Genomic DNA, 23,408 nt, shown 5'->3' on the forward strand with positions numbered 1-23,408 from the left:
CGCATTTCCTGCACTTTGGAGCTCGACGTTCGGTGCGCTTCGTCTGGACTTTTATAGGGGCACGCATAACCATCCTTCTCAATGTGCGTCATGCCATGTTCGAATGGGTCACCACATTCGGCACAGAAGAAGTGACCGTAATGCCAGTGAGCTCCAAGAGCGACTATGTGTTCACCGAGAATAGGGGTCTGACAGTGCTTGCAACGCGGCGCGAACAGCTCATGCCAATCGAGGTGACAAAAGAACCGTAGACGCTCATCTCCGTCTTCGGCCATCGTTTTGCCCGGCTCCTCTTCGAGTATCTCACCAGCCGCGCGACGTCTGATGCGATCAAGCCGCTCCTGACGAAGGTGATCAGGCTCATGGCTAATCTCCATCGCCTGTAGGTTAGTACCACAAGTATAGCAGCTGAAACACTGCGGATGGAATCGCTCATTGCTTCCCGCTAGGGCCACAAAACGCCCTTCAATGGGCATGCCACATTCATGGCAAATCGTGACGGCTCGCCTATTGCTGCCAGGGGCTGGGGACCAATGGCCACGAGGCTTTTGTGCAGAACGGGGTGCTCCCCTGGCAACGGGATTAGGTAGCGGACGGGAGGGTGGATTCGGTTTGTCGTCAGGGGTTATGATTGTAGGAATGCTGCCTCCCTTACCCGGAGCCTCATCGATAGCAATACCAGGGACGTTGATCGAAGGTACGGAGCCTCTAGGGCTATGGGATGTCTCGTCTACGCAGATCGACGGGATTTTCGTTCCCGTTGGCGCCCTGGGCATCGGCGAACTTTCCTCCGCCACAACGATACCAGGTACCGCCATGGGTTTCTCCGGCTGGGCGAAGGAGGAGGAGGATCTGCTGGGGGTTGCCGGAAGCGACCGGTCTGGGGTGGTATCAGTGGACTCGTCCGGGGCTTTCCAGTTGGCGTCGAAGCTTACAATGGGCCGTCCCGGACTGTCACTGACGGCTGTGGGTTCCGGGAGGTTTGGGCTGCGATCTTTCAAGCGCATACTCGTGGCCGCGCGAATGTCCTGACTCCGAACTTCCATGCCGTTCTTTCTCTCCACCTTGTCATCGACAGAGACGGAACCGTCGTTGGAGCGGTTTCTTGTATAGAGAGGATTACGAGAGCGTGTGGGAGGATTGCGGTGTATTTCAACTCGCTCAAGGGGCTTAGTCTTTTCTTCTTCTTCCCGTGGGGGTTCGAAGCGGACTCGGTTTGTAGCTGTCTGAGCTCGGTTGCCAAGCTTCTCGGGTGATGCACGACCAGAAAAGCTCATGTTATTTGAAGTTGAGACTTCAGGTTCTTCCCAAATCTGATCTTCAGAAAAGGGACGCCCGACTTCCCCGCTAATGTTTCTTTTCAGACTTCCCTGGCGTCTCTGCTCTGGAGCCTTGCCTGAACGACCAATGCTGCCATATGTCTTGTTCTTGTGATTTGACTGTATGCTTGGCTGCCTCTGCTCTAACCCAGGTCGGCTTTCACGTTCGATCCCTTCATCATCTGAAGAACTGCCTGAGCATGATCGCGTACCGCCGACACTAGCAGTACGAGCATGGGCGTAGCTATTCTTTCTGAGGTGTGGCTTATAGCGGTAAGGCCCGTCGGGACGGGGAGAAGGTGTGCCATGTTGATGTTGCCAGACAAGCTCAGCAGCTTCATCAAGAGCAGCATTGTATAGACGAGTATCATCCTCAGGAGTCTCCTGAACAGGCGATTTTGTGCTCTTCCTTATGTCCATCTCCTCCATTGCGTCGCGCAATGAGCTTGCTTCTTCCTTCTCCATCCATCTTTGACCTCGTTCCATGTATGTGGCTGAGGGAACAACGTCCGATGGCCTCAAAGGATTTGTAGCTGAAGTTGGATAGTAGTCTGGGCTTGTTCTGCTGATGGTAGAGTATCTAGAGGCAAGACTGCCACCAGCAACGCTAGGACTCTTCGAGTCCTTACGGTCAAGAATAGGAGGTGCGCTCTCGGCAGGAGAAGCAAGATCAGGTGTGAATCGGCCCGTACTATGGCGGTGCAAACTTGAGCGGCTAGGAACTGGACGGGCACCAGCTGGTTGAGGTCTTGCACCTCCAGGTCTGGCGACTCGGTTTGACCGAAGACCTGCGAGGTAGGTGGCTATTCAGCAGAGGGACAAATTAGCCAAGGACTTTCGTCACCATACTCAATTCCGTGTGTCATACCGAACTGCTCGTCTGTCATGTAAGAAGGTGACGGAGGAGTCACCTTGCGCTTCGGCTCCATCATCCTCGCTGTGCCTGGCATGTTTGCCAGAAGATGAGGGAAAGAGATTTATGCGGTATGGAGGAAGAATATTCTGTCCGGCAGAGAAAAGGGTTAAAGAGATGGCCAAGACGGTAAATAAGAAGGGTTTTGACAAGGTATAGAGAGTGATGAAGGATAGCTTTACTATGAAGTAGTTAGTGGTCGATAGTTTTAATGGTGGTCGCAAATCGAACCGGCTGGGGTTGACCAGGCAACGCGATGTTAGACGGCTGGTTTGGTTGCGTCAGGGCATCACCACCAGCAACAAAAGCCTCCGTCTAAGTATGAGACAGGAATACGAAAGCTTATGATCTCATTGATTTTTGTTGTTGGGAGCTTTGCAAGGTGCAGGGAGTCAGTATATGGCAGTTCCTATAGATTTCTATAGTGGATAATCGTCCACCGCCATCTGCTAGGTTCTTATGATACAGTAGTTGAAGCGGGGACTGGAGGCTTGATGTGTATTGCTCTCATTTGCTCGAATGCTATCTTAGTAAGGAATTAGAGTCCGTATCAGCCTCAATGTCGTTACATATAAGGCAGTGTGTACGAGAGTCGGCTCCTTAAGTTGTCGAATCCCATACTTACCTACCTAGGTAATTGAGGGAAAGCGTTTTAACCACTCTTTCAATCCTTGGTTCCCTTATCACCCTCTAGCGTCGCTTTTACAGCTGAAGGAGGTGGAGATTCTGTGAAACCAAGGTTCTTGAATTCGTCCCTAGCCATCAAATTTCTAAAATACCCGTCGCTATTAGCCCGCTTTGTTCCGAGATATTTGTCTACGTGTATGCGTCATAAGTCAAAGAATTATAGGCTCACCTGTCCATTCTGCATGATAGATACGCCTTTGCAAGGTCGCGACATTCTTCGTCATTTAGACCTCGCACCTTTTTCATACATGAAAGATACTTTGTCATGTACGTCTTGCACTCGCCTGCAGTTGCTTTGGTCAAACTTCTACCATTGAATGTGTTGTTTTGTACAGTCCACTCACCATCATGATCCAGAGGGAAGCTTCCACGCTGTGGTCTGCTCAGAACGACACAACTGTTTAGTGAATTGTTCTCAGTAGACGATGTTAAACTCACGGTGTTGGCTTTGTAGTTGGCAAAGGGCCGGGGCTACCGAAAGTACTCATGATTCCGTGTCCGTACTGGTCTTCTGGCTGATTTCTAGTGCTTCTATTGCCATCTTCATGTAGCACAGTAGAAAAGTCAGGCCTTGTGGCGAACCTCGTTAAAGCACCTAGTGTTGGATAAGAACATCCTGTCAGGTGTGGCTGGTGACGTGGCACGGCCTCTGCAACGCAACTCCGGAGTAAATCAGGTGTGAAAGCGGTCAGTAGGGGAGGCACCTCGCAGCCGAGAAACCTCCGGTGGAGCCAGTAAAGCGGCCTAGAGCTAGGCATTACAAGGCCTAAAAAATAGGTGCTAGGTATCCATCCCTACATTACCTTGGCCTGGGGGTGGTTGAACATTATGCAAATACACGTGAATCACCCCAAAAGTGCTCTCGACTCCACTGCGCAAAGCGAAGCAAAGCAAAGCAAAGCCATCCTCAGCCTGAGCCTGAGCCTCCCAGACCGAACCGCATGAACTCCCGGAACTGACGACGGATTTTGAATTTAGCGACAACGCGCGCATTATTCGAAACATCCTCCGTGTCCTTGTGTTTGTCTTGGGTTTCGTGACGGACGCTTTACTTGACTCTACTGTCCTGTCCTGTCCTGTCCTGTCCTGTCCTGTCCTGTTGTTTCTGTCATCGGTATATCTCAAACTCGCTCGTCACAAAATCGGACTCTTATCATCATGGCTGCTCTTGGCGAGGATCTGCTCACCACGGTCAACAAGCTGCAAGACTTGGTTTTCAATACCATTGGCAGTGACTCTTTGGATCTCCCTCAGATCGTATGCGGTTTTTGCTACCTGAATTGGTTACTCTAGCACTGACTGACCGTTACTTAGGTTGTTGTCGGTTCCCAATCTGCAGGCAAATCTTCTGTCCTTGAGAATATCGTCGGCCGAGATTTTTTACCGCGCGGAGCCGGCATCTGCACTCGTCGTCCCCTGATCCTTCAGCTCATCAACGTTACCGAAGATGAGAACGCTCCCGACCCTGCAAGCGATCCTTATCGATCCCCCGGTGCTGCTCGCCGTTCCGAGTGGGCAGAGTTCCACCACATCCCCAACCGGAGGTTCAACGATTTTGGCGATGTCAAGCGCGAAATTGAGAACGAGACATCCCGAGTTGCCGGCAACAACAAGGGTATCAACCGACAACCTATCAACCTCAAGATCTACTCTCCTCATGTTCTTAACTTGACTCTGGTGGATCTGCCGGGACTAACCAAGGTGAGTTTCCTGTTCTTTCCACCTCCATGATCTTTAGCATCGCTTTACCCCTGGACATTACTGATCATAGCCCATCCATAGGTCCCCATTGGCGACCAGCCTACCGATATTGAGAAGCAGACTCGAAACCTTATTTCCGAATATATTGCCAAGCCTAACAGTATTATCCTCGCCGTGTCTCCCGCCAACGTCGATATCGTTAACTCGGAAGCCCTCAAACTCGCCCGCCATGTTGACCCCCTTGGCCGAAGGACTATTGGTGTCTTGACAAAGGTTGACCTCATGGATCATGGCACAAACGCTCTAGATATTCTTTCAGGCCGCGTCTATCCTCTAAAACTTGGTTTTATCGGCGTTGTCAATCGATCGCAGCAGGATATTCAGGGAAACAAGCCTATGGAGGATGCTCTCCAGGCCGAGGCTGACTTTTTCAAGCACCATCCTGCCTATCGTAACATCTCCATTCGATGTGGCACTCACTACCTGGCTAAGACCCTCAACACTACTCTGATGGGTCATATCCGTGAGCGTTTGCCTGACATCAAAGCTCGACTCAACACTCTTATGGGGCAGACGCAACAGGAGTTGGCCAGTTATGGTGACATGCATTTCAGTGGAAAGGAGCACCGTGGCTCTCTCATCCTCCAGCAAATGACGCGCTTCGCCAACTCTTTCATTTCTTCCATTGACGGTACCTCCACCGAGATTTCTACCAAGGAGTTATGTGGCGGCGCTCGTATTTACTACATTTTCAATTCTGTCTTCGGCAGCGCACTTGACACTATCGACCCTACATCCAACCTCTCCGCCCTCGATATCCGGACCGCGATCCGAAACTCTACTGGACCCCGACCCAGTCTTTTTGTGCCGGAGATGGCTTTCGATCTTCTGGTGAAGCCTCAGATCAAGCTTCTGGAAATTCCTAGTCAACGTTGTGTTGAACTTGTGTACGAAGAGCTGATCAAGATTTGCCACACTTGTGGCTCCACCGAGCTTTCACGATATCCCAGACTTCAGGCCAAGCTCATCGAGACAGTCTCAGACTTGCTCCGTGAGCGTCTTGGTCCTGCTTCGTCATATGTCGAATCACTCATCTCTATCCAACGCGCCTATATCAATACTAATCACCCTAACTTCCTTGGCGCAGCCGCCGCCATGAGTAACGTAGTCAGTGCAAAGCAGGAGCGAGAACGGAAAAGGCTGATCCAGGAGGAGCGCGAGCGCCGAGAGAAGCGGCGTCTGCAGGAGCTTGAGGCCGATGGTGATGGCCCTGAAAATGAGGACGGTGTCAGTGGCCCTCTTGATAAGCCTGAAAAGACCAAGTCAGGAAGAACCAAGGCCACGAAGCCTCCTCGAAGCATATCGCCTTCTCTTTCAGTCCGCGAGAACGGAACCTCCAGCCTTGCTGCCACTATGAACGCGACGCATTTAAACGGCACTCTTCGTTCAGCTTCACCTGCTCGACTCAACCAACAGGGACTCGGAGGTGCCCGAGATTCCTTCTTGAACTACTTTTTCGGCAAGGATGGCCAGACCATTGGCGGTCCCCTTCCCAGCCCTGGCGCCATGCCCAATATGCCTAACGGACGACATATCAGCCAAAACTCGGAGACAAGCTTCCCTATTGTGCGTCGGGAGAGGGAGTTTGCCCGGCCATCTACAGCGACAACAATGGCCCCCGAGGATGACTTGTACGATAGAACAGGGAAGAACTACGGCTTGGCATCCCAGATGGTAAGTTCCGAGGATCTACAGGTGCCCGGTCTCCTCTTCTCACACGAAACTAACCCCCACCACCAGGGTGAATCCGCGGAGCCAGCTATGACAGATCGCGAGGCCATGGAGACGGAGCTTATCCGAGCTCTTATCTCTTCCTACTTCAACATTGTTCGCGAGTCCATCGCCGACCAGGTCCCTAAAGCTGTCATGCACCTCCTCGTTAACCACTGTAAGGACGTCGTTCAGAACCGCCTCGTTAGCGAGCTCTACAAGGAATCTCTTTTTGAGGAGCTCCTTTACGAGGATGATGGCGTCAAGAAGGAGCGTGAGAAGTGCGAGCGCCTGCTTCAAACCTACCGTGAGGCCGCTAAGATCATTGGTGAGGTGTTGTAGATTCAGCACTGATTTTGATCTATGGGTTTCTGGCAAATGGTCACCATGCGACAGCGTCCCGTTCAACCTGACAATAATGAAGAAAAGAAAGACCAGTAACAGCCATATACGGATGGAAGGATAGACTCGAAGGAGAAAGGCGGAACATAACTTGGAAACACCAAACAATGTCGATCGCTTTTGGTCACGGGCTCGGGCTCTTGAACCAATCTTGACTGCTCTGCTCCATTGAGGAGCAGAGCAGGAAAAGCAGAATAAAGGAGAGAAACGAGAGAAGAAAAGAGTGTTGTAATTTTGTTCTTTTCATTATCATCGTTTTCCCTCTTATCTTGTACATCACCAACTGGCATTGGAATTGCGGCCAGACTCAGCTTTAGTTTCTGATAATGGCTCTAACGAGAAGACGGGATCGGAATACAAGAGGAGGGCCTGTATGTATGGATGTATGTATGTAAAAAAGCAAACCAAACTCGGCTCGTCGTCCTAGCAGAATACACACAATGTACTACTTTATAACATCTGTCAAATGATGAATACGTTCTCTGAATTGTCTGGGGAAAGGACCGACTTCAAATGAAGAAAGACATTTTACACACGATGTTGCAGTGATTTGTATATATAGATATGTATACACGAACCGGCACTAGTTAGTTGGTGTCATCTTTCCTCCATTACGACACTGGAGTGCATTGAGTAGATCATCGCTGGTTCCCATGGTCCGCTGGTGTTCCCCCCGTTGCACAAGAAGGATATCGTGGGTTGTCGTTATAATTAGGCATAAGAGCGGGCCGACTCGGAATATGAGGATCTGCTTCATGACTCAAGTTGTAGCCCGAAGGGCCTTGAGCTATTCCTCGTTGAGGGAATATGCTCTGCTCTGGTCGTGGCTGTCTAGTCTCATAGGCATGGTATGGCCTGTCAACCTGTCGTACAGGGCGCCTGATGAAGTAGTCGCCGTCTGGATGATTAACCTCGACGACTTCATATGCATCTGAATGCTCTAGCGGAGGACGAGTACTGTGACGATTATAATAGACATGATCGGAATTAGCTGGAGGATCGAAGTGGCGTTCTGGTGGTGCATATTGAGACCGAGGGCTAGGTTCTCTATAATAGAATTGGTTATGGTTGTTAAACCATGAGGGTGAAGGTCGGGCATGCTCGCCAAACCTTTCAGCGTTGACCGGGCCATATCTGGATTCCTGTGGTAGGGTATTTCGGGCTCTAAGACCTCTTCCAATCTCCCATCCGGATTCGTCAACGTAGATGACCTCCTCTTCAACTGTCTGGTGGTTCTGAGCCACATGAGGCTCTTCACGCCCCCCTCTTTCGACCTCCGCGTAGCTGGGTGCTGCAGCGACCGAGGTGGCCACTAACGGATGATGGTCTTGAGGCCGGTCGCCAACCGATGCGCTTCTGTTACGTGGACTAGCTGGTTCTGGGTCCGAATAACGCTGTTCTCGGACGTCACGGTAATCGGATGATTTTTCTTCGCGCCAATGAGCCTTGTTCCGCGGCCCTGTGGGATATGAAACATGATAAGTGGTGACTTCCTGCTCAGTCTCGATCTTGTTGCTTCTATTATGTGGATCTTGAAACTTTTCGAAGTCCGATGGCGAGTAGTTACCAAACGTTGAAGCACTATCAGCGGCTTGGGATGCAGGTTTCCCCTGTGTCCTTCTAGCCCCGACCATCTTTCGACCATAAACCTCGCTTGCTGGACGAAGATGCGGTATGTCTGGCTCAGACTCGATATGTGCAGAAAGGCGCAGGTCTAGTCGACTTGATGCCAAGGACTGACTTCCCAGATCCGCATGACCCGGCTGCTGCGTTTGCTCCCTCACATGCCCGACATCACTTTGCTGGCGTTCTTCCCTTGATCGATTGCTTGGCATAGTAGTGAAGATCTGAGCTGGCGACTGCACTGACACTCGCGGAGGTGGTGTCTTATTGGGTGTTGTTCGCGCAGGCTTCGAAGCATATTTGTCTATGAAGGCTTGTTCGAATGCCCAGGGAAGAGCCTCCTTAACAAGAGTGTACAAGACAGAGTCTCCCCGAGTCTTGATTTCCAGTCCAGCCATTCGCTCATTTTCAGGCATTTTTATCATTTCTGTTCGCCAATCCATATGTGCTCGTCCTTGACTCCTTGGCTTTTCGACATGTTCTGATTCAAAATGTCTGGCGAGTTGAGGTACGTGAAATATGTTGTCGTCGTTGCACACCTTGCAAGAAACTCCGTTGAGAGCCCTCAGACTGCGTAATTTCTTATTTTTCGACGTGGCTTCAATGAACAGCGACAACGGTAGGATCTCGCTCTCAGACTCCTCGAACAGTTTGTTAGCATGGTAAATGGCGACGTAAGCCCTAACTGCAGGTGGGATCTTCTTATGATGCCCAACCTTTGACCAGACAGATTGAGTGCTCCTGATGAAACTTTCATGTTGGTATTGATGAGTGCTGTTGACTGAGGCGATGTTATTGCTATCGTAGTAGTTGGAATATGATACAAACTCGGAAGGGTTAGGGACTGGAACCGGAGGTCTTGTGTAGCTGTTCAATTGTCTTTGAGAGCCATGTGCCATGCCCGAAGAAAACGGTCCTGGGTATGAAGAATATGTTGCAGGGTCGTAATATGTTGTTGTTGTTGAGTAAGATGGACCGTAGGTATGGGCTGAATTTTGCCCGTATACAGATACAGGAGGAATTGGAGGCCTGGAACTGTAAAATGAGAATGGCGGTGCTTCTGCGCCGTAAACAGGCAGAGCATATCCTGCTGGTGTACCAGGCTGAAAGATAGAATAGCTTTGTTGAATTGGAACATTTGACGCGAGTGAGTTGCGTGGCTCGTTGTCATAATAGGCTTTCTCTTTGGCGAGAGGGTCAGGACTAAAAGGAGGCACTTCTGGCCACTCCGCTCTCCAGTGCACGACAACATTACCCAGACTGAGAGCAACTGTGTGCTTGGCTGCATAGTGTTGAAGCACACCCTCGAATCCAAAGAATTTCAAGACTCCATTCACACCAAGGCAGCTGTTACAAAGAAACAACTCCTTGCGCATAGGTTCGGTACGGGGCTTGACCTTGACATCAAAGACCCACTTCATGTTCTCCAGTGTCAACCGTTGAGTCCAAGGCCCCTCTAGGGGCTCGACAATCGGCTTCTTCCCTGCCGCGATTGTGGCAGCAGTGTCCTTTGCAACTTCGGCATAGAACCTTTTACGAACGTAAAGCAGCACATCTGCGGCATATTGTGGACAATTCTTTCTCTTGACCTTGGCGCCGTTGTTCCATCCTTCGATGATTTCGTCTGCATATTCCGATATGCGCGCTCGAACGGGCCCCTGGATATCATCCCATTCCTGGTCTGTAACTTCTCTTGGTTCCCTAGCGGGCTTTTTATCAGCCTCCATCGTCGGAAGCTTGTCTCCAAGTGTTTGAGGGTTGCTACAACTTTGCTTCTCTCGCAGCTCCGCTTCTACCCTCTGAGCGAGAAGACGGGGCTTCAAGAGTTCCCATGCGTGATCATCAAGCGGCGTGATAAGTTGAAGTGCTGCCTGAAAAGATGGAATATGAGCCAGAACATTCGCAGTCAACGGAGGATCAAGAAGCATGGCTCGATTCTCAATGTCGGTCCGTCTTTGAGCCTTGAGGTGAGCCGCCTCCTCCTTCGTCCGTTTTTGCTGAACTGGGGTGCGTAAGGGGTGGAGGTTAGCCTCCAATTGCACCATTGATCCACGGGTGTCATCTGCAACAGGTGTTTGGCGATGGTGCTCACCGATTGATTGAGCGGGAGCTGATGAAGTCTTACTAAGGGGAGCTGAAATAGCCAGAGGCGTAAATGAGAATGGAGCTTCTGGTTTGGCAGCAGTCTTCGGTGCCTGAAACTGAGCCATCCCACCTGAACCAGCCCATTTTTCCCAACGAGAGGCATCGGCTAGAGCCTGCTTTCCTCGGATCTCTAGACCTTTTATCCACTCTTCGGCAGCAGCAAACCCTAGCGCCTTGACGTTTTCGAATTCCAGCTTGATTTGTTCAACATGCTCCGACCAGAAGAGTTTGGTAACCTGGATGTGTGGCGGCACAGTTCCCGCCTGTATGGCACGGGGATGTATTACATGCATATCGGCATCCACAAGTACCGGAGGAAGACCTGGGAGCAGAACAGAAGGAAATGAAGAAGACAAGAGGAGTTCTAGTTCCTATTGCTGACGTTAGAATTGCATCCGGGGAGAATCCTGGAAACACCTACCTTGATGCCCTTTTTCTTCAGGCAATTTCCGCAAGCGAAGACACAAAAGGGGAAAACGGGACAGACGTCACTTGGACCTGGACCACGACACCAAGCTTCGTTGTTCGAAGATGGTAGCTTTTTCTGGCTCTGCAAACCACAGAGTTGGCAAGACACAGAACAAACGAGACGCCACATCTGAATCTCCGATTTCCCCTTTAGGGGTGCAGGCATGCGCGGCCAAAACAGTCTTCTTGAAGCTTGCCAGATGGCATCTGGCTTCAGTAAAGGAAAGGATGACGGTCTATCACTATAACACACTGGGGAATGAGTGGAAAGGGGGCTAAGAAAGGCATGGAATAGTTTGTTGACAGCCAACAAACGACCCAGGTCTCTGGGTGGTACAAGAGTGAAGATATGTTGCCATATCTGTTCCGGGAGCTGCTTGGCTCGATCCTTCACAAGACTTTGAGCCGGCGGGCCTGGAAGATCGGCTTTATCAAGCCTAACTTTCTTAGTTTGCTGGACAGCCTTGACATCTATTGACTGTCGCCTTTTTTTCGAGGGCTGGGAGATGGCATCGAGTAGAGCCGCTGCAGGGTCATAGCTAGAGGCATCTGAGGGCTCATAATCCAGATCATCAGCCATGTGCACGTCGGCCTCGCTTCTACCACTGGTTGTTGATGCTCCTGGGGTGACGGTTAAACCAGAGGCGTCGGCCCCTTGATTCTCTGGGATAATCATCCCTCATCTGACGTGCTACTGAATAGCAGTGATGAGTAAGAACAGGAGGCACAAAAAGAAACAACTTGTTTGATGGATCATCAAGCATGTGGAGTGAAAAGGATGGTCAACACTTGTCTGCGTGAATGGTAAGGAGCAAGGGGGAAAGCTATCGCGCTGCAATCTAGTGTAAGCAATGAGGATCGGACGCTCAAACGTCGCCTGCTTTTCTGTACAGACCAAACGTTGCTCGTAATGCGGCGTGAAGTAAATTCACGGAGTTGTCTCGAATTGGGGAGCGATACCTTAGAGAAGGGAGCAGGAGCCAAAAGTTCTGAACTTATCGATAACAGTGTTGGCCGGGGGCCCACTTTGATTATGACATAAGCATGGAACGAGTTGGTGATTAATAACATATTTGTGAGACTTCAAAGAATCCAATTTGGGGCCCCATCACTGGGGTATTTGAATAAGTAGAGTTGCTTGATTTTACATTTCATTTGTTGCCCATCATAACATCACAGCACAAGACCAACTGTTTTATCTGATATTGCTGCAGCATCATTGCATGTTGGCATCTCTGCCACCTCCTTGTCCAGGCGCTTGTGACGTGCTTCCACTACGACCACCCAACGAAGAGGTCTGTCCCGGGGATGACTGGTCTCCTCCAGCGCCGTATATCTGAAAACTCTGGTCTGCTCCCCAGTTGGCCATCTGCGTATAGTTTTCGAAGGCGTTCTATTCGAAGTTAGAAATGGGTACAAGTGATCTCTTGACGGAAACGCTTCTTACCCAGTCAAAATTCGCGCCCATATCCATACCCGCGTTAGTGTTAGCTCCCAGGTTGCTGAACATGGAGGAGAAAGGAGAAGCTGGACCAGCCCCAGCAAATCCATCGGTTTGAAAATCAAGTCCTTCAGACCCAGGCATGCCAAAGTCCATACCCATAAAGGCGGCCGGGTTAGGCGTCGAAAAGGGGTTGGCCGTCGCATTGAAATCGGGTAAGCTGCTTGGTGAGACGAAACCCGGGGCCATAGCCGGCGAAACATCAGTCCCAACACCTTGCGTCAGGCCTGGCATTGGCGATGGAACGCCCGGCATTTCTGAACTGATCGAGGCAGGGTCCTTGATCTTATCTAGCATGATATCAATGACCTTGGCCGCCTTGAATGCTTCCATCGAGGTATCTGCAAGTGTGTTCCAAATTTCTCTCGCTGTTTCTAAACTGCCAATCATTTTGGATCGTTGGTCATCGTTCCAAGTTGAAGCACCCTCATCGTCTTGGGGAACTGAAGACTGCGCGGCAATGTTGTCAAAATGGAGATCAAGAATGATCAGCATTGCAGGCAACGTAAAGTCTTTGGTAGCAATCGACTTCACAAACCAACTGACTGAGCGCAGCCTTCCGTTGGATTGTGATTCTCGGTACAATACTGCCAGATGATCGAGTGCGGTCAACGATGCTTCAATTGCAGCTCTCCGAGAGTGTGCATATCTTGCGCTCTGCCTCGCCCTGGGAAGGTATTTGCGGTGAAGCAAGCATAAAATCTTCTGGTATAAAATATCGACATTGAACCTGGCGATGATCAAAGTCACTGGATCATGGGACCCTTCTAATGTCGTTAACTTTAAATGCGGCGGTAGTTCTTGCATGATCTGTCGTAGTTTGGCATCAAAGCGAATAATCTCGTCGTAAGGCACATGCTTGCCAACTTGTCCTGTAGCCTGGAGGATGTTTCCTAACTCAAAACATAATCTTGACTTGGCAATCATGTAGGCGATGGGAGTAGCGACAGTCGATGGTCGAGAAGGGGGCAGCTCCTTGATGCTGGGATTGAACTCATCATCAAATATGTTATTGGGGAGTTGGGTGTCGCAATCATTTTCGTAGATCATGCTGGGTAGAGAAACCTGATGTGAGAAAATAACATCCGACATTCGTACGAGGGCCCACGTCCGCCGTCTCATTTCCTAAGCATGATCAGCAAATCGATGTTAGCAGCATGCCGACGTGCAGCTTACAGCTTGAAATGGTGTAATTGACGGAAACCATTTGGCGTCTCGGTGGTAACCCATTCGATACGCGATTCGAACAATTAGAGACACGATTAACCACAACCCTAAATCAGCATCCCATCGAGACGAATATTCTCCAAATACATAGAGTATCATAGTCTCAACCGTGTATTCGTTAGGTTTTGTATAGTCTGATTTAATCAGGCATTGTACCGTGCGTAACCGGTATTCATTTGCAAGCTCAAGGGTTCGCCCTCTCCACTCAGGAGGTTCGTCGCCCACTTTATGGTAACTCAGCATTGCTAGACAGAGAACCGAGTAGAGCATACCAAGCCACATAATGGGCGTCTTGTTAGGATCTTGCCAGTGGTCTTTCAGCTGCTGTTGAAATGTTGGTCCATGAATGATGTTGACAGCATTATCCATGGAGTTGAAGTATCGACTGCAGAGCGTCAGAACAGCAGACTTCGGGGGAAGCTCTGCTCTTATTTCAATCTCGGATGCAGGGAGTGCTCCTAGCAGGAGTGTCGGCCCCTCTCTTGCAGCCATAGGTTTTGAAGATTTGACTCGCTCATAACTTGTTTCTAACTCCTTCTTGTGAGATGTGAAGTAGTTTTTCACCTCAGATATATCGGCAAGGAGGGTATGCCAATGTTCCTGGCCAACATACAGCGACTTGCCTTTGTCCGTGTCCACTTTAAGAAAACCCAAAGACGTGGCCAGTCCCTCCTCTTCGTCACTGTTTTCCTCCTCATCATACGCCATTGCATTGTCGTCTCCTTTTCCAGCCTTCGCGGAAGATCCGCTGTCCGTGGTGGATTGTGTTGTCGCTGCTCCAGCGGCTGCGGCGGATGCAGCATCTACATTAGCACCTCCGTGCATAAGGGATAAAACTAAGCCTTCTAAACGGTCAATACGATTCTGCATGTCATCAGGACTCGAGTCTCCTTGACTTTGATTCTTCTTGCGTGTAACCGGCGTGGCGTAAGAGCATGAGGTGGTCCCCATACCCTCGCGCTTCGTACAGTTGCTGCAAGGATGACTTCTGTCACATTTTCTGACGGATATCAGTAAGGATGAGGAGTTGAGGTGTCATTTAAACTCACAACCTACGGACGATGTTAGTAAATATTGATGCAATGCTCTAGAGGTAACATACTTGCGCGTCCTACAAGGATAGCAGCTTAGAGGCACGCGATTCCTCTTCCTCACAACGCGGAACTGTTCCTCGGGAGAGCGGGCTCCCTGAGACGAGTTGGTCGAAGGAGGAGTTGGGGTCATTGTGACAAAGGGAAGGAAACGGACGGGACGTTTCAACAGATGAGATGAGGGATCCGACTCCAATGCTGACAGACGATGGTGAGACAAGAGTTGGTCAGCGCCAGGGGAAACCCCATCAATATATTGAGTCTTGAGCGGTTGGCGGAACCCAAAAGAGCTTGATATGAATAATACAGCGCCCTTCCAGAATACTGCCGCAACTACGGCAACCTGGTCAACAGAAGACTTGTCTGACCAACCGGGAAATGCGGCTCCACGAGTCAACCCGCCTGGTGAACCAATGTTGATGTCGCAACACAGTTGCGCAGGATAATGGAACCGTTTCGCCCCAAACGGTCTCTAGGAACCTAGAGGTGGCGTTGATCAAGTCCGACACGTCCGCACGCCCTTAGGTCTGCAGCAGCAGCAGCAGCGAATTAACACGGTACAGCACAGCCTCCCACTTGAGGCACCGCACAGTGTGATACGGTGGAGGTGAAAGGGCGGATGGTGATAATCCGTGGAGATATCGGGGGCCAGGGGCACCCAAAGTTGCGGTCTGTTGGAGATGTGTGACGGGGAATTCAAATCTAGGCAATGGGATTTTGCAGGTCACTCGCTATAGTTGATGACCGAGATTGTAGCGATAGCGAGGTCGCGATCCCGTCAGGGAGGAAGAAGACGGGAGCGGGAGGCGAAGATAGCGAGAAGACGGCCCAAAAGAAGACGCCTGAGCTCAAGCTACCTATAGAGCGTTACAGATGGATTCCAACTCCAGACAGAATGAAATGGATGGAGAATGGCGGGATGTTTTTTTGTCGAGTCGAAATTACCCAGTCAGCTCAGTCAGCAGAGGTACAGAGGCTGTGAGGGCAGATGACGCAGGATATCCAACCAAAGGATCAATGAGATGATTGAAGCTGATCATGGAGGTGTCGGTACCTCCGGTGCCTTGCTTCAAATAAGGAGAGAAACGAGAAGATCTCTAAAAAGGGTGGAAAGGAAAAGGGCTAGATCTGAATCCAATTTTTGGTCTCCAGAATGTCCCGTCAGCATCAGCCTTATTAAACCGCCCGGCAGCCTGGGAATGAGGAACAAACGAACTAGGCACCGCAGTCAAGTCAAGGAACGCGTGTGCATCCCAGCATCGATGTTAGATGCAAGATGGTGGGGTTGTTTTACATTCACAGAGACAAGGGTATTTCTTGTCTTCGTTCCTCGATTTAAAAGAGCCTTTGTGATACCTCTGCTATCTTGCACGTGTCTTTCCTGTAGGAAACATCCATCCCAGTGCTCTCTGCAATTGGCATAGTTACCTGGGCCTCTTTTTTATTAGTTTCTTTAACGTGATGGCTGAAGTCAGCCAGGTGCAGTAAACTCATCACTTAACGGGCGTTACGGCAACTATCTCAATCAAACGAACCACAATCTGCTAAAAAGAGTCAAAGTCACAAATCTTACTTGCCTAGCCTGTGAGTCATTCTCGTTCATCGGATTCGACATCTGCTGTATGGATGCTCGGATTTCGGAGCCGGCCCATGTTTATCACCGATATTTGTCACTAAACTCCATCACACCACACTCTTCGCTCTGTATCTGAGGCCTTCTATAACCAATTCCCTGACTTACAGTACTACTAAGGACACTATGTCGATCCCATCACTATAGTACGTTATGCAAATCGAACATTGGGACCCAGCGGTAAATCCGTCGCCTTTGGCAAATTACAATGTGTCTGCAGCTAAGATCGCATAGAAATGGTGATATTTACATTTCTCTCCACGCTTTATTATTCCTGTAGATATTGTGAACCTCTTCCCATCCAGCTTCAAGCATAAGCTGATATGAACGATTAAAAGTATTCGGGAACACATGGTCCAGCCTAACCATTCAGTGAGCCATTAGTTGCATGATAGGTTCGACAAGAGCTCATCAGCGCGGCTTTACATGGCCACAATATTCTTGGATAAAGTCCCTGCGCCTTAGCTTTCAACCTCCTGGGACTTCAGGACTTCTTGGCCTCGTTTTCTCTCTTCAATTTGCCACTTGTCAAACCACCAGCCGGAATGCTTGATATTGCATTGCCGGATACTATCACTCAAAAGGTTGAGTTTCACCAGGGCCAGGCAGTGCAATATTCAGCAGTACGCGCCAGGCTATTGTTACGCCTTCTAAACATAAATGCGTCATGAGTTTCGTAACGTATGTATTCCGCCTCAAACAGCTGCGGGAGCGCTGACGCTGTACTTGGTAAGGAACTCGGCGTCGTTGGCCATTTCCTCCTTGACCTATGGATTTGTCAGCATTAGTCAAAGCGAAAATGCGAGTGCGGCTTACAATATCCAGTCCACCAACAAGCTCGCCATCGATCCAGAGCTGCGGGTATGTTGGCCAGTCCGCAAATTCCTTGAGCCCCTGTCTAACTTCGTCGTCGGCGAGGATGTTGAAGAAGCCATACTTGACCGAGTTGTCGCGAAGTAGTCCAACCAATTGTCTGGAGAAGCCGCATTGAGGAGAGCTGGGTGTGCCTTTCATGAAGAGCATGACGGGTGCAGCCTTCACGAGGTCCCCAAGACGCTTGAAGAGCTCCTCCTTCTTCTTCTCGGGATCTTGCTCCTCGGCTTCGGCATCGTTGGTGTCGATACCGTTTTGTGCGCTTGCCTCTGCATTCTGACCAGATTGCTTTGCCTGTGTCTCGATCGCTGTGCGCACCTTTACGGCACTACTGCCACTCACAGTCTCGACAACTTGGCCGTTCCTTAAAAGGACAAGGAAAGGGACAGCAGTGACATCGTACGTCTCGCTGAGGTCGCTCAGATCCTCTGCGTTGATGGAAACCCACTTTGTGGTAGGAGGTTCGGTGACTGGATATTCGGAAGCGAGAGTCGACAGGACGGTGGCCATTTGCGCGCATGGTGCGGCCCACGGCGCATGGAACGATGCAACGACGAGGGTAGTGGAAGGGACAGAACTGAGCAGCTGCTCCCACTCGGGGATACTGGTAATTTCCGTGATGGTAGACATTTTGGTGGTGGTGAGATGGATGCGTCAGGGTTTCGATCTGATAAGAGAGAGAAAGAAACAAGTCGGAGTCGAATTAGTTTAAGACAGTCCAGTCAGTAGCAACTCATTAATCTCCACGGAATTGGGGGGGCAAAGGTTCACTTTGGCGGGGTACAAATACTGGTATCCAATGACAGGCAAGGTGTAGGAAAAAGAGGGAAAGGCAATTCTCTTTGTAAGAGCACGGCACTTAGGATTTGGGAATATGACTCTACGTCGAGTGAAAACTCCAATAAAGCTTAGAACACATAAATTCATGCTTGTGTGAAAATTACTCGCACTTATTATCATCAAAGAAAATCAGTGTCTATCAGTTTTCACAAACCTAGAGGGGCAGTCGTATACAGAGAGAGGAGGGGCAACAGATTGTGCAAATAGGAAAATGTCCTTGCGTCATTTCCTTTGGCTTGTATCTTTATGTCTGGCGGATAATATCAGCCCTCCGCTGCCGGAGCCGGTTACTTGCATATAGCCCTGCTAGATGCATTCTGATGTGTAATGCTGACATTGACAGCTCCCATCGCTATAACCAGTTAACAGCTCATCAAAGCAGCACAACGGAGCACACAACGCATACAAGCATGAACAGCACAGCTTGACCCCGCTCAGCCCACTGTAGACCAGCTAGACCGCCCCAAGGTTGGGCATTCTTTAAGCTACCAACATTAGGTCACTGATGCAGACGACGTACGAAGCTACATCATCAGCCACACTCCGAGAAACCCACTTCTGGGATCTTTTACTGTATGGTTTCCGTAAGGTAGTCTCTACCCAAGGTTCCCACTGTCCCCCGATCTACGTTCAGTTTCCATTCTCAACTTCTCCCAAATACAGCTCCCACAGCAATATCTCGACGCTGTGCGATACCAGACGTACTGGAGAATTGATCACGATAATCCTTCCCCTGGCTACGCCTCCGGAACTTATATCTTCTCTCTCCGTGTGGAGCTGCCACCGCCGCAGCAACGGTGCCAACGTCACCCCCAATCTCCGTCATCCTAGCTCGTCAGCTTCAGCTTCAAGTCTGCCTGACTCCGTCCTAACATCTCAAGAATCCCCAAGATGGCATCTCTCAATACCTCGATAAATGGCCCGTCCATTAAGAGCAGTTACAGCAGTGTTGTTAACGGTGCCCCGCCATCCTCCGACTCTCCCACTCATGCTCATTGGGCCCTTTTCTCGGTCCAGGCCCCTCTTTTGATGCCTTCCAAGACAGCGGAGCCAAGGAGAGTATTCTCAAAGTCCAAGGAACAGGCGGTATGTTACACAAGGGGATGTCTATCATCCCATCAGCCCGCTAACATGTATACAGAAAGCGACCTCGCCGATCTGATTGAGGACTTTAGCGAAGGGCGCATTCAATTCGCATTTGCCAAGGTCAAGGACCCCAACAGTGGCCTTCCCAAGAACATATTGATCGCATGGTGTGGAGGAGGTGTTCCTGAGCGAACCAAGGGCTACTTCACCAGCCATCTTGCTGCGGTTTCCAAGATCCTCCACGGATACCATGTTCAGATTACCGCTCGCTCCGAGAGCGATCTCGAAATTGACTCCATCATGCAAAAGGTGGCCGATGCTTCCGGCGCCAAGTACTCAGCTGGAAGCTCAGACAGTCCTCGTTCTGCTGCACCTCCTCCTGTCAAGACCAAGCCTGTCTTCACCCCGACAACCTCCAGCCGTGCCAACCCACTCGTCGCTGCTCGATCCAAAAGAGAGGAAAATGTCGATGAGGATGGGTGGGGTGCTGATGCTCCTCCTGTCACGAGGACTCAGATCGAAAAGGTCGAGTCTGCTTACAAGCCTACAAAGGTCAACATTGCTGATCTCAGCAAGCAACCCACGGCGACTACCAGCGGAAGCGCCCCCGTCAAGCGCGACGACACACCAGGTGACGTGGTGAAGGGCGGTTATCAACCCATTGGCAAGGTCGACATTGCAGCTATTCGTGCTCAGGCTCAAAAAGACCAGGATGACAGGCCAACTCCTGTGAAGGGATCCTACGAACCCGTTGGAAAGGTTGACATTGCTGCAATCCGGGCACAGGCTAAGCCTGCTGCCTTGGAGAAACCTCAAGAGGACGAGTCTCGACCTGTGTCGGAACGCATGTCTGCTTTCTCTCAGCCAGCTCAGTCGGAACGTCTAACATCTCTTCCTAAACCCAAGGTCGCCAACAAGTTTGGTGGCGCAGGAGGCTTTTCGGGCACAAAGGCTCCCACACCCGGCGGCTTAGGCTTTGGAGCTCCCGCTCCTGCCAAGTCTGCCCCTGTTGGTGCTGCAAGCCGTACGTTTGCTGATCAAGGCGGAAAGACTCCTGCCCAACTATGGGCCGAGCGAAAGGCCAGGGAGAGGGGGGAAGACACCGCCAGTGCTCCCGCCCCTGCTCCTGTCGGTAGTACTTCTCCTGTTCAGCCACAGAAGAGCGGAAGCGAGTGGAAGAGTGGCTACTCTGGTAAGAGCTGGGCTCCAGTGCAGACCGGTGATTATGGTCGCGGTGTACCTGGACAGATTAGCCAGGAAAACACAGGCGAGCAACCTGAGGATACACCAGCATCGCCATCAGGTGTGTCAGCTCTACGAGACCGTTTCAAGGACACTGCCCCTATCAGCGCAGGAGCCCCTCCCCCTCCCGCTGCTCGCCCTGCAGAGGACGACACTACACCGCCGCCTGTTCCTAGCGGTCGACCGTCGGGAGGCTTTGCCCTTCCCGGACTGCCTAGCCGACCAGCACCTGCAGATGAGCAGGACGGCGAACGGGAAGACCCCTCCGCTTACCAAACAGCTGCAGAGCGTGAGAGATCCCCCTCGCCCCCTCGTGTTGCTGTTCCAGTCAGCCGTGGACCTGTGCCAGAAGTCGGCACCCCGCCTGAGCAGCGTGCTCCACCTCCTATTACTCCTAGCCAGATTGATGTGCCCAAAGAGTCTGATCTTGCAGACGACAAGGAGGTCTCATCTACCGCCCGTTTTGCTGGCGGTGCGGCTGCAGGTGTTGCCGTAGGGGCTGCTGTTGGGGTCGGAGCTGCTGCTGCAGCCGGCGCTCTCGAGCGTGAGCCCAGTCCAGAGCCAGAGCCTCATCGCGCTCCTGAACCCGCAGCTCAGCCAGCTCAAGAGTCTCAGGGAGGTTATCGTGCCGTGATCCAATACGACTACGAGAAGGCTGAAGACAACGAAATCGACCTGATCGAGGGCGATGTTGTCACTAACATTGACATGGTGGATGAAGATTGGTGGATGGGTACTAACTCACGAGGTGAGAGCGGCCTATTCCCTAGCAACTACGTTGAACTGGTGGGAGATGACGAGTCTGAGCAACCGGCTGCTGCTGCGGCGGCGGCACCTCCTCCACCACCTGTTGCCGAGCCCGAGCCCGAGCCTGAGCCTCAAGCTCCGGAGCAGCAGGCCGGCCACACGGCTGTTGCCCTCTACGATTACGAGGCGGCAGAAGATAATGGTAAGATGCACACTCACGCTAAAGAACCAGTTACTAAACCCTGCTTGCAGAATTGAGCTTCCCTGAAGACGCCACAATTACCAATTTGGAGTTCCCTGACGAGGATTGGTGGTTTGGCCACTATGCTGGACAAGCCGGTCTATTCCCTGCCAATTACGTGCAACTCAACCAGTGATCTTCGGGCGTGCTTTATTATCAATAATGAGGCGAAAGGAATGTATTAAGCCTATGGGGTGGGGAAAAACTTGACAGTAGATGAAAGAACGCTATCAGCTCGCGTACAGTTTCAAAACAAATGATTCAATGTTCTATATTCATATCAATTGGTTATGTCGACAGTATTTGATACAATAGCTATTGCCGTGTACTTGGTAACGACGAGCTACGCCCATCGATCGGTCAGTATGCTCGAACATTGAACCGCACTCGGCTGTTCAGTCCGGTTACTGGATCTGTTTGTCCTGATAATGCCACGTCCACCATCTCTGCGAGAGAACGTCATATATTAATTAATCAAGGAACAGAGTATTCGTAAAGGCTTTTACAAATTGTTTGAAGAGGTGTAATGATTCTTGGAGTTTTCATAGAGCCATGCGCGGGCTTATTATATATATCGTGGGGATCGTATTAACTTTGTTTGCTGAGGCAGGCCGCTTAAAAGAGGCAGTCACAGCAATCGATGCTAGAGGGCGACACACATCAGTATGTATTCGCTTCGGTTTGGTTTTGAGCATGCGCGGAGCTCAATTGGTGCTAGTCAAGAGCCTCCAATAGTTGATGACGCCAATGACTCCACGAGAGTTGACTTACCAGCACTCGCATCCCTCTTCAGCAACACAGCAACAGCACATGGCCGCCAGACAAGCCGTCAAGCAGCCGCCGCCGCCGCGCTTGCCACCACTTTGCTGAGGAGGTGCTTGTTGGTACTGCATGGGAGGTTGGCCTTGGGGTGGACCGTAATATTGCCCTTGAGGGGGACCATACTGTCCCTGAGGAGGGCCATACTGGCCTTGGGGAGGGCCGTATTGACCTTGGGGGGGACCGTAAGACTGCGAAACAAGATAATTAGCAACTGCGATCAAGGTTTTTTTAATGCGATTGGTTACGAACAGGTTGGGGATGCTGAGGGTAACCGCCGCCACCGCCGCCATAGTAATCTTGAGCAGACATGGTATAGATAAACGAAGCTGGTGTTGCTGCGATTGAGGTGCGTACGATAGACCGCCTAGAGGTGATGTATGATGAAGAAGCGCAGGCAGGAGAGGTGCCGCCTTAGAAAGAAGTGATGGAGATGAGGGTGGAGGAGAAGAAGTAAGGTATGTTGCGCCCGCCATGTAAGAAGTATCAAGGTCACGGGCAGCGGACCTTCAATTGGCCATCGGCAACAGCCTAGGTACTACCTAGACAGCCATCTTAGAGCATTTGGAACTGGAGCAAGGAAGAAGCTTGATCAACCAATTAGAGGCTCGTAATGCCTGCTTTGGGGAGGGTCCCCGTCACCCTAAGGTCTGTCTGATCGGTAGTGCGGCATGAACGAGACGTTACTCTTGGGGAGTAAGAAAACGTCTGACCTTGGGGCAAGGTGCCAAAAATACTCAGTCTATGGTCCACTAAATCTACACCGATTCTAAGTTGAATTGACCTGAGTCCTTTTGTCACTTAGGCTAGATGTCTCAAGTTTTCTTGCCCCCCCCCCCTAGGTTACCATGAATCTATACTGGAGGTCGAGCATCTCGAGATTCAGATTGATCAACTGATGTCATTTTCAGCCAAGAACAGATGTGTCACGAACTTCTTCTTCAGCCACAACCCGCCGGTTTCTCTCCAAACGCCATCCCCCGGTAACCTAAACCAGTCTATCATCAATTGTAGATGGCTACCATCATTACGAAACCTTTGCCTCCTAAGACGCGTAAAATATACCACAGTTAGCACTGC

The 23,408-nt window shown here is 50.7% G+C and overlaps 8 protein-coding genes across 10 annotated transcripts; 3 read left to right on the top strand and 5 right to left on the bottom strand.

Moving 5' to 3' along the window:
- The first annotated feature begins 10 nt into the window (after positions 1-10).
- FOXG_17792 (uncharacterized protein) lies at positions 11-2,844 on the top strand. Its single transcript, XM_018397777.1, has 2 exons — positions 11-386; positions 450-2,844. The coding sequence occupies exon 2, from the start codon at positions 469-471 to the stop codon at positions 1,030-1,032; it is 564 nt and encodes a 187-aa protein (XP_018231643.1). The 5' UTR covers positions 11-386; positions 450-468; the 3' UTR covers positions 1,033-2,844.
- A 52-nt stretch (positions 2,845-2,896) lies between these two features.
- On the bottom strand, positions 2,897-3,465 carry FOXG_00065 (uncharacterized protein; the record flags this gene model as incomplete). Its single annotated transcript, XM_018376128.1, has 3 exons — positions 3,358-3,465; positions 3,168-3,298; positions 2,897-3,048 (listed from the first exon to the last, which is right to left on the bottom strand). The coding sequence occupies exons 1-3, from the start codon at positions 3,405-3,407 to the stop codon at positions 2,897-2,899; spliced, it is 333 nt and encodes a 110-aa protein (XP_018231644.1). The 5' UTR covers positions 3,408-3,465.
- Positions 3,466-3,670: 205 nt separating this feature from the next.
- On the top strand, positions 3,671-10,868 carry FOXG_00066 (dynamin GTPase). 2 transcript variants are annotated; one of them, XM_018376130.1, is made up of 4 exons: positions 3,671-4,176; positions 4,234-4,620; positions 4,702-6,354; positions 6,421-10,868. In XM_018376130.1, the coding sequence occupies exons 1-4, from the start codon at positions 4,078-4,080 to the stop codon at positions 6,730-6,732; spliced, it is 2,451 nt and encodes an 816-aa protein (XP_018231646.1). In that variant the 5' UTR covers positions 3,671-4,077; the 3' UTR covers positions 6,733-10,868. The 2 variants fall into 2 exon arrangements, with proteins under 2 accessions (XP_018231646.1, XP_018231645.1); XM_018376129.1 differs by having other exon boundaries at positions 3,727-4,176; positions 4,702-10,868.
- Positions 7,205-11,982, bottom strand: FOXG_00067 (uncharacterized protein). The gene is made up of 2 exons (XM_018376131.1): positions 10,982-11,982; positions 7,205-10,931 (listed from the first exon to the last, which is right to left on the bottom strand). Exons 1-2 carry the CDS (start codon positions 11,702-11,704, stop codon positions 7,431-7,433), a joined length of 4,224 nt encoding a protein of 1,407 aa, XP_018231647.1. The 5' UTR covers positions 11,705-11,982; the 3' UTR covers positions 7,205-7,430.
- Positions 11,983-12,082: 100 nt separating this feature from the next.
- On the bottom strand, positions 12,083-16,173 carry FOXG_00068 (uncharacterized protein). Of its 2 annotated transcripts, XM_018376132.1 has the most exons (4): positions 14,859-16,173; positions 13,706-14,808; positions 12,476-13,654; positions 12,083-12,421 (listed from the first exon to the last, which is right to left on the bottom strand). In XM_018376132.1, exons 2-4 carry the CDS (start codon positions 14,705-14,707, stop codon positions 12,245-12,247), a joined length of 2,358 nt encoding a protein of 785 aa, XP_018231648.1. In that variant the 5' UTR covers positions 14,708-14,808; positions 14,859-16,173; the 3' UTR covers positions 12,083-12,244. The 2 variants fall into 2 exon arrangements, with proteins under 2 accessions (XP_018231648.1, XP_018231649.1); XM_018376133.1 differs by having other exon boundaries at positions 12,083-13,654.
- A 257-nt stretch (positions 16,174-16,430) lies between these two features.
- Positions 16,431-18,392, bottom strand: FOXG_00069 (uncharacterized protein). The gene is made up of 2 exons (XM_018376134.1): positions 17,297-18,392; positions 16,431-17,247 (listed from the first exon to the last, which is right to left on the bottom strand). The coding sequence occupies exons 1-2, from the start codon at positions 17,981-17,983 to the stop codon at positions 17,176-17,178; spliced, it is 759 nt and encodes a 252-aa protein (XP_018231650.1). The 5' UTR covers positions 17,984-18,392; the 3' UTR covers positions 16,431-17,175.
- A 209-nt stretch (positions 18,393-18,601) lies between these two features.
- On the top strand, positions 18,602-22,822 carry FOXG_00070 (cortactin). The gene is made up of 3 exons (XM_018376135.1): positions 18,602-19,279; positions 19,335-21,470; positions 21,521-22,822. The coding sequence occupies exons 2-3, from the start codon at positions 19,580-19,582 to the stop codon at positions 21,643-21,645; spliced, it is 2,016 nt and encodes a 671-aa protein (XP_018231651.1). The 5' UTR covers positions 18,602-19,279; positions 19,335-19,579; the 3' UTR covers positions 21,646-22,822.
- On the bottom strand, positions 21,583-22,786 carry FOXG_00071 (uncharacterized protein). Its single transcript, XM_018376136.1, has 3 exons — positions 22,581-22,786; positions 22,281-22,519; positions 21,583-22,152 (listed from the first exon to the last, which is right to left on the bottom strand). Exons 1-3 carry the CDS (start codon positions 22,638-22,640, stop codon positions 22,125-22,127), a joined length of 327 nt encoding a protein of 108 aa, XP_018231652.1. The 5' UTR covers positions 22,641-22,786; the 3' UTR covers positions 21,583-22,124.
- Positions 22,823-23,408: the final 586 nt, after the last annotated feature.

The sequence above is a fragment of the Fusarium oxysporum genome, chromosome 1, assembly GCF_000149955.1.
Source record: "Fusarium oxysporum f. sp. lycopersici 4287 chromosome 1, whole genome shotgun sequence".
In the NCBI taxonomy this organism is placed as follows: domain Eukaryota; kingdom Fungi; phylum Ascomycota; class Sordariomycetes; order Hypocreales; family Nectriaceae; genus Fusarium; species Fusarium oxysporum.

Coding starts and splice junctions, on each gene's coding strand:
- FOXG_00068 (XM_018376132.1), bottom strand. CDS start 14,707: ATGGGGACCACCTCATGCTCTTACGCCACGCCGGTTACACGCAAGAAG. Junction 13,655..13,705: donor CAATTACACCATTTCAAGCT/GTAAGCTGCACG, acceptor GATCATGCTTAG/GAAATGAGACGGCGGACGTG. Junction 12,422..12,475: donor TGGGCGCGAATTTTGACTGG/GTAAGAAGCGTT, acceptor AACTTCGAATAG/AACGCCTTCGAAAACTATAC.
- FOXG_00069 (XM_018376134.1), bottom strand. CDS start 17,983: ATGTCTACCATCACGGAAATTACCAGTATCCCCGAGTGGGAGCAGCTG. Junction 17,248..17,296: donor TTGTTGGTGGACTGGATATT/GTAAGCCGCACT, acceptor ACAAATCCATAG/GTCAAGGAGGAAATGGCCAA.
- FOXG_00071 (XM_018376136.1), bottom strand. CDS start 22,640: ATGTCTGCTCAAGATTACTATGGCGGCGGTGGCGGCGGTTACCCTCAG. Junction 22,520..22,580: donor ACCCTCAGCATCCCCAACCT/GTTCGTAACCAA, acceptor CTTGTTTCGCAG/TCTTACGGTCCCCCCCAAGG. Junction 22,153..22,280: donor GAAGAGGGATGCGAGTGCTG/GTAAGTCAACTC, acceptor GTCGCCCTCTAG/CATCGATTGCTGTGACTGCC.
- FOXG_00067 (XM_018376131.1), bottom strand. CDS start 11,704: ATGATTATCCCAGAGAATCAAGGGGCCGACGCCTCTGGTTTAACCGTC. Junction 10,932..10,981: donor TGAAGAAAAAGGGCATCAAG/GTAGGTGTTTCC, acceptor CGTCAGCAATAG/GAACTAGAACTCCTCTTGTC.
- FOXG_00066 (XM_018376129.1), top strand. CDS start 4,078: ATGGCTGCTCTTGGCGAGGATCTGCTCACCACGGTCAACAAGCTGCAA. Junction 4,177..4,233: donor CTTTGGATCTCCCTCAGATC/GTATGCGGTTTT, acceptor ACCGTTACTTAG/GTTGTTGTCGGTTCCCAATC. Junction 4,621..4,701: donor ATCTGCCGGGACTAACCAAG/GTGAGTTTCCTG, acceptor GCCCATCCATAG/GTCCCCATTGGCGACCAGCC.
- FOXG_17792 (XM_018397777.1), top strand. CDS start 469: ATGGGCATGCCACATTCATGGCAAATCGTGACGGCTCGCCTATTGCTG.
- FOXG_00070 (XM_018376135.1), top strand. CDS start 19,580: ATGCAAAAGGTGGCCGATGCTTCCGGCGCCAAGTACTCAGCTGGAAGC. Junction 21,471..21,520: donor CGAGGCGGCAGAAGATAATG/GTAAGATGCACA, acceptor CCCTGCTTGCAG/AATTGAGCTTCCCTGAAGAC.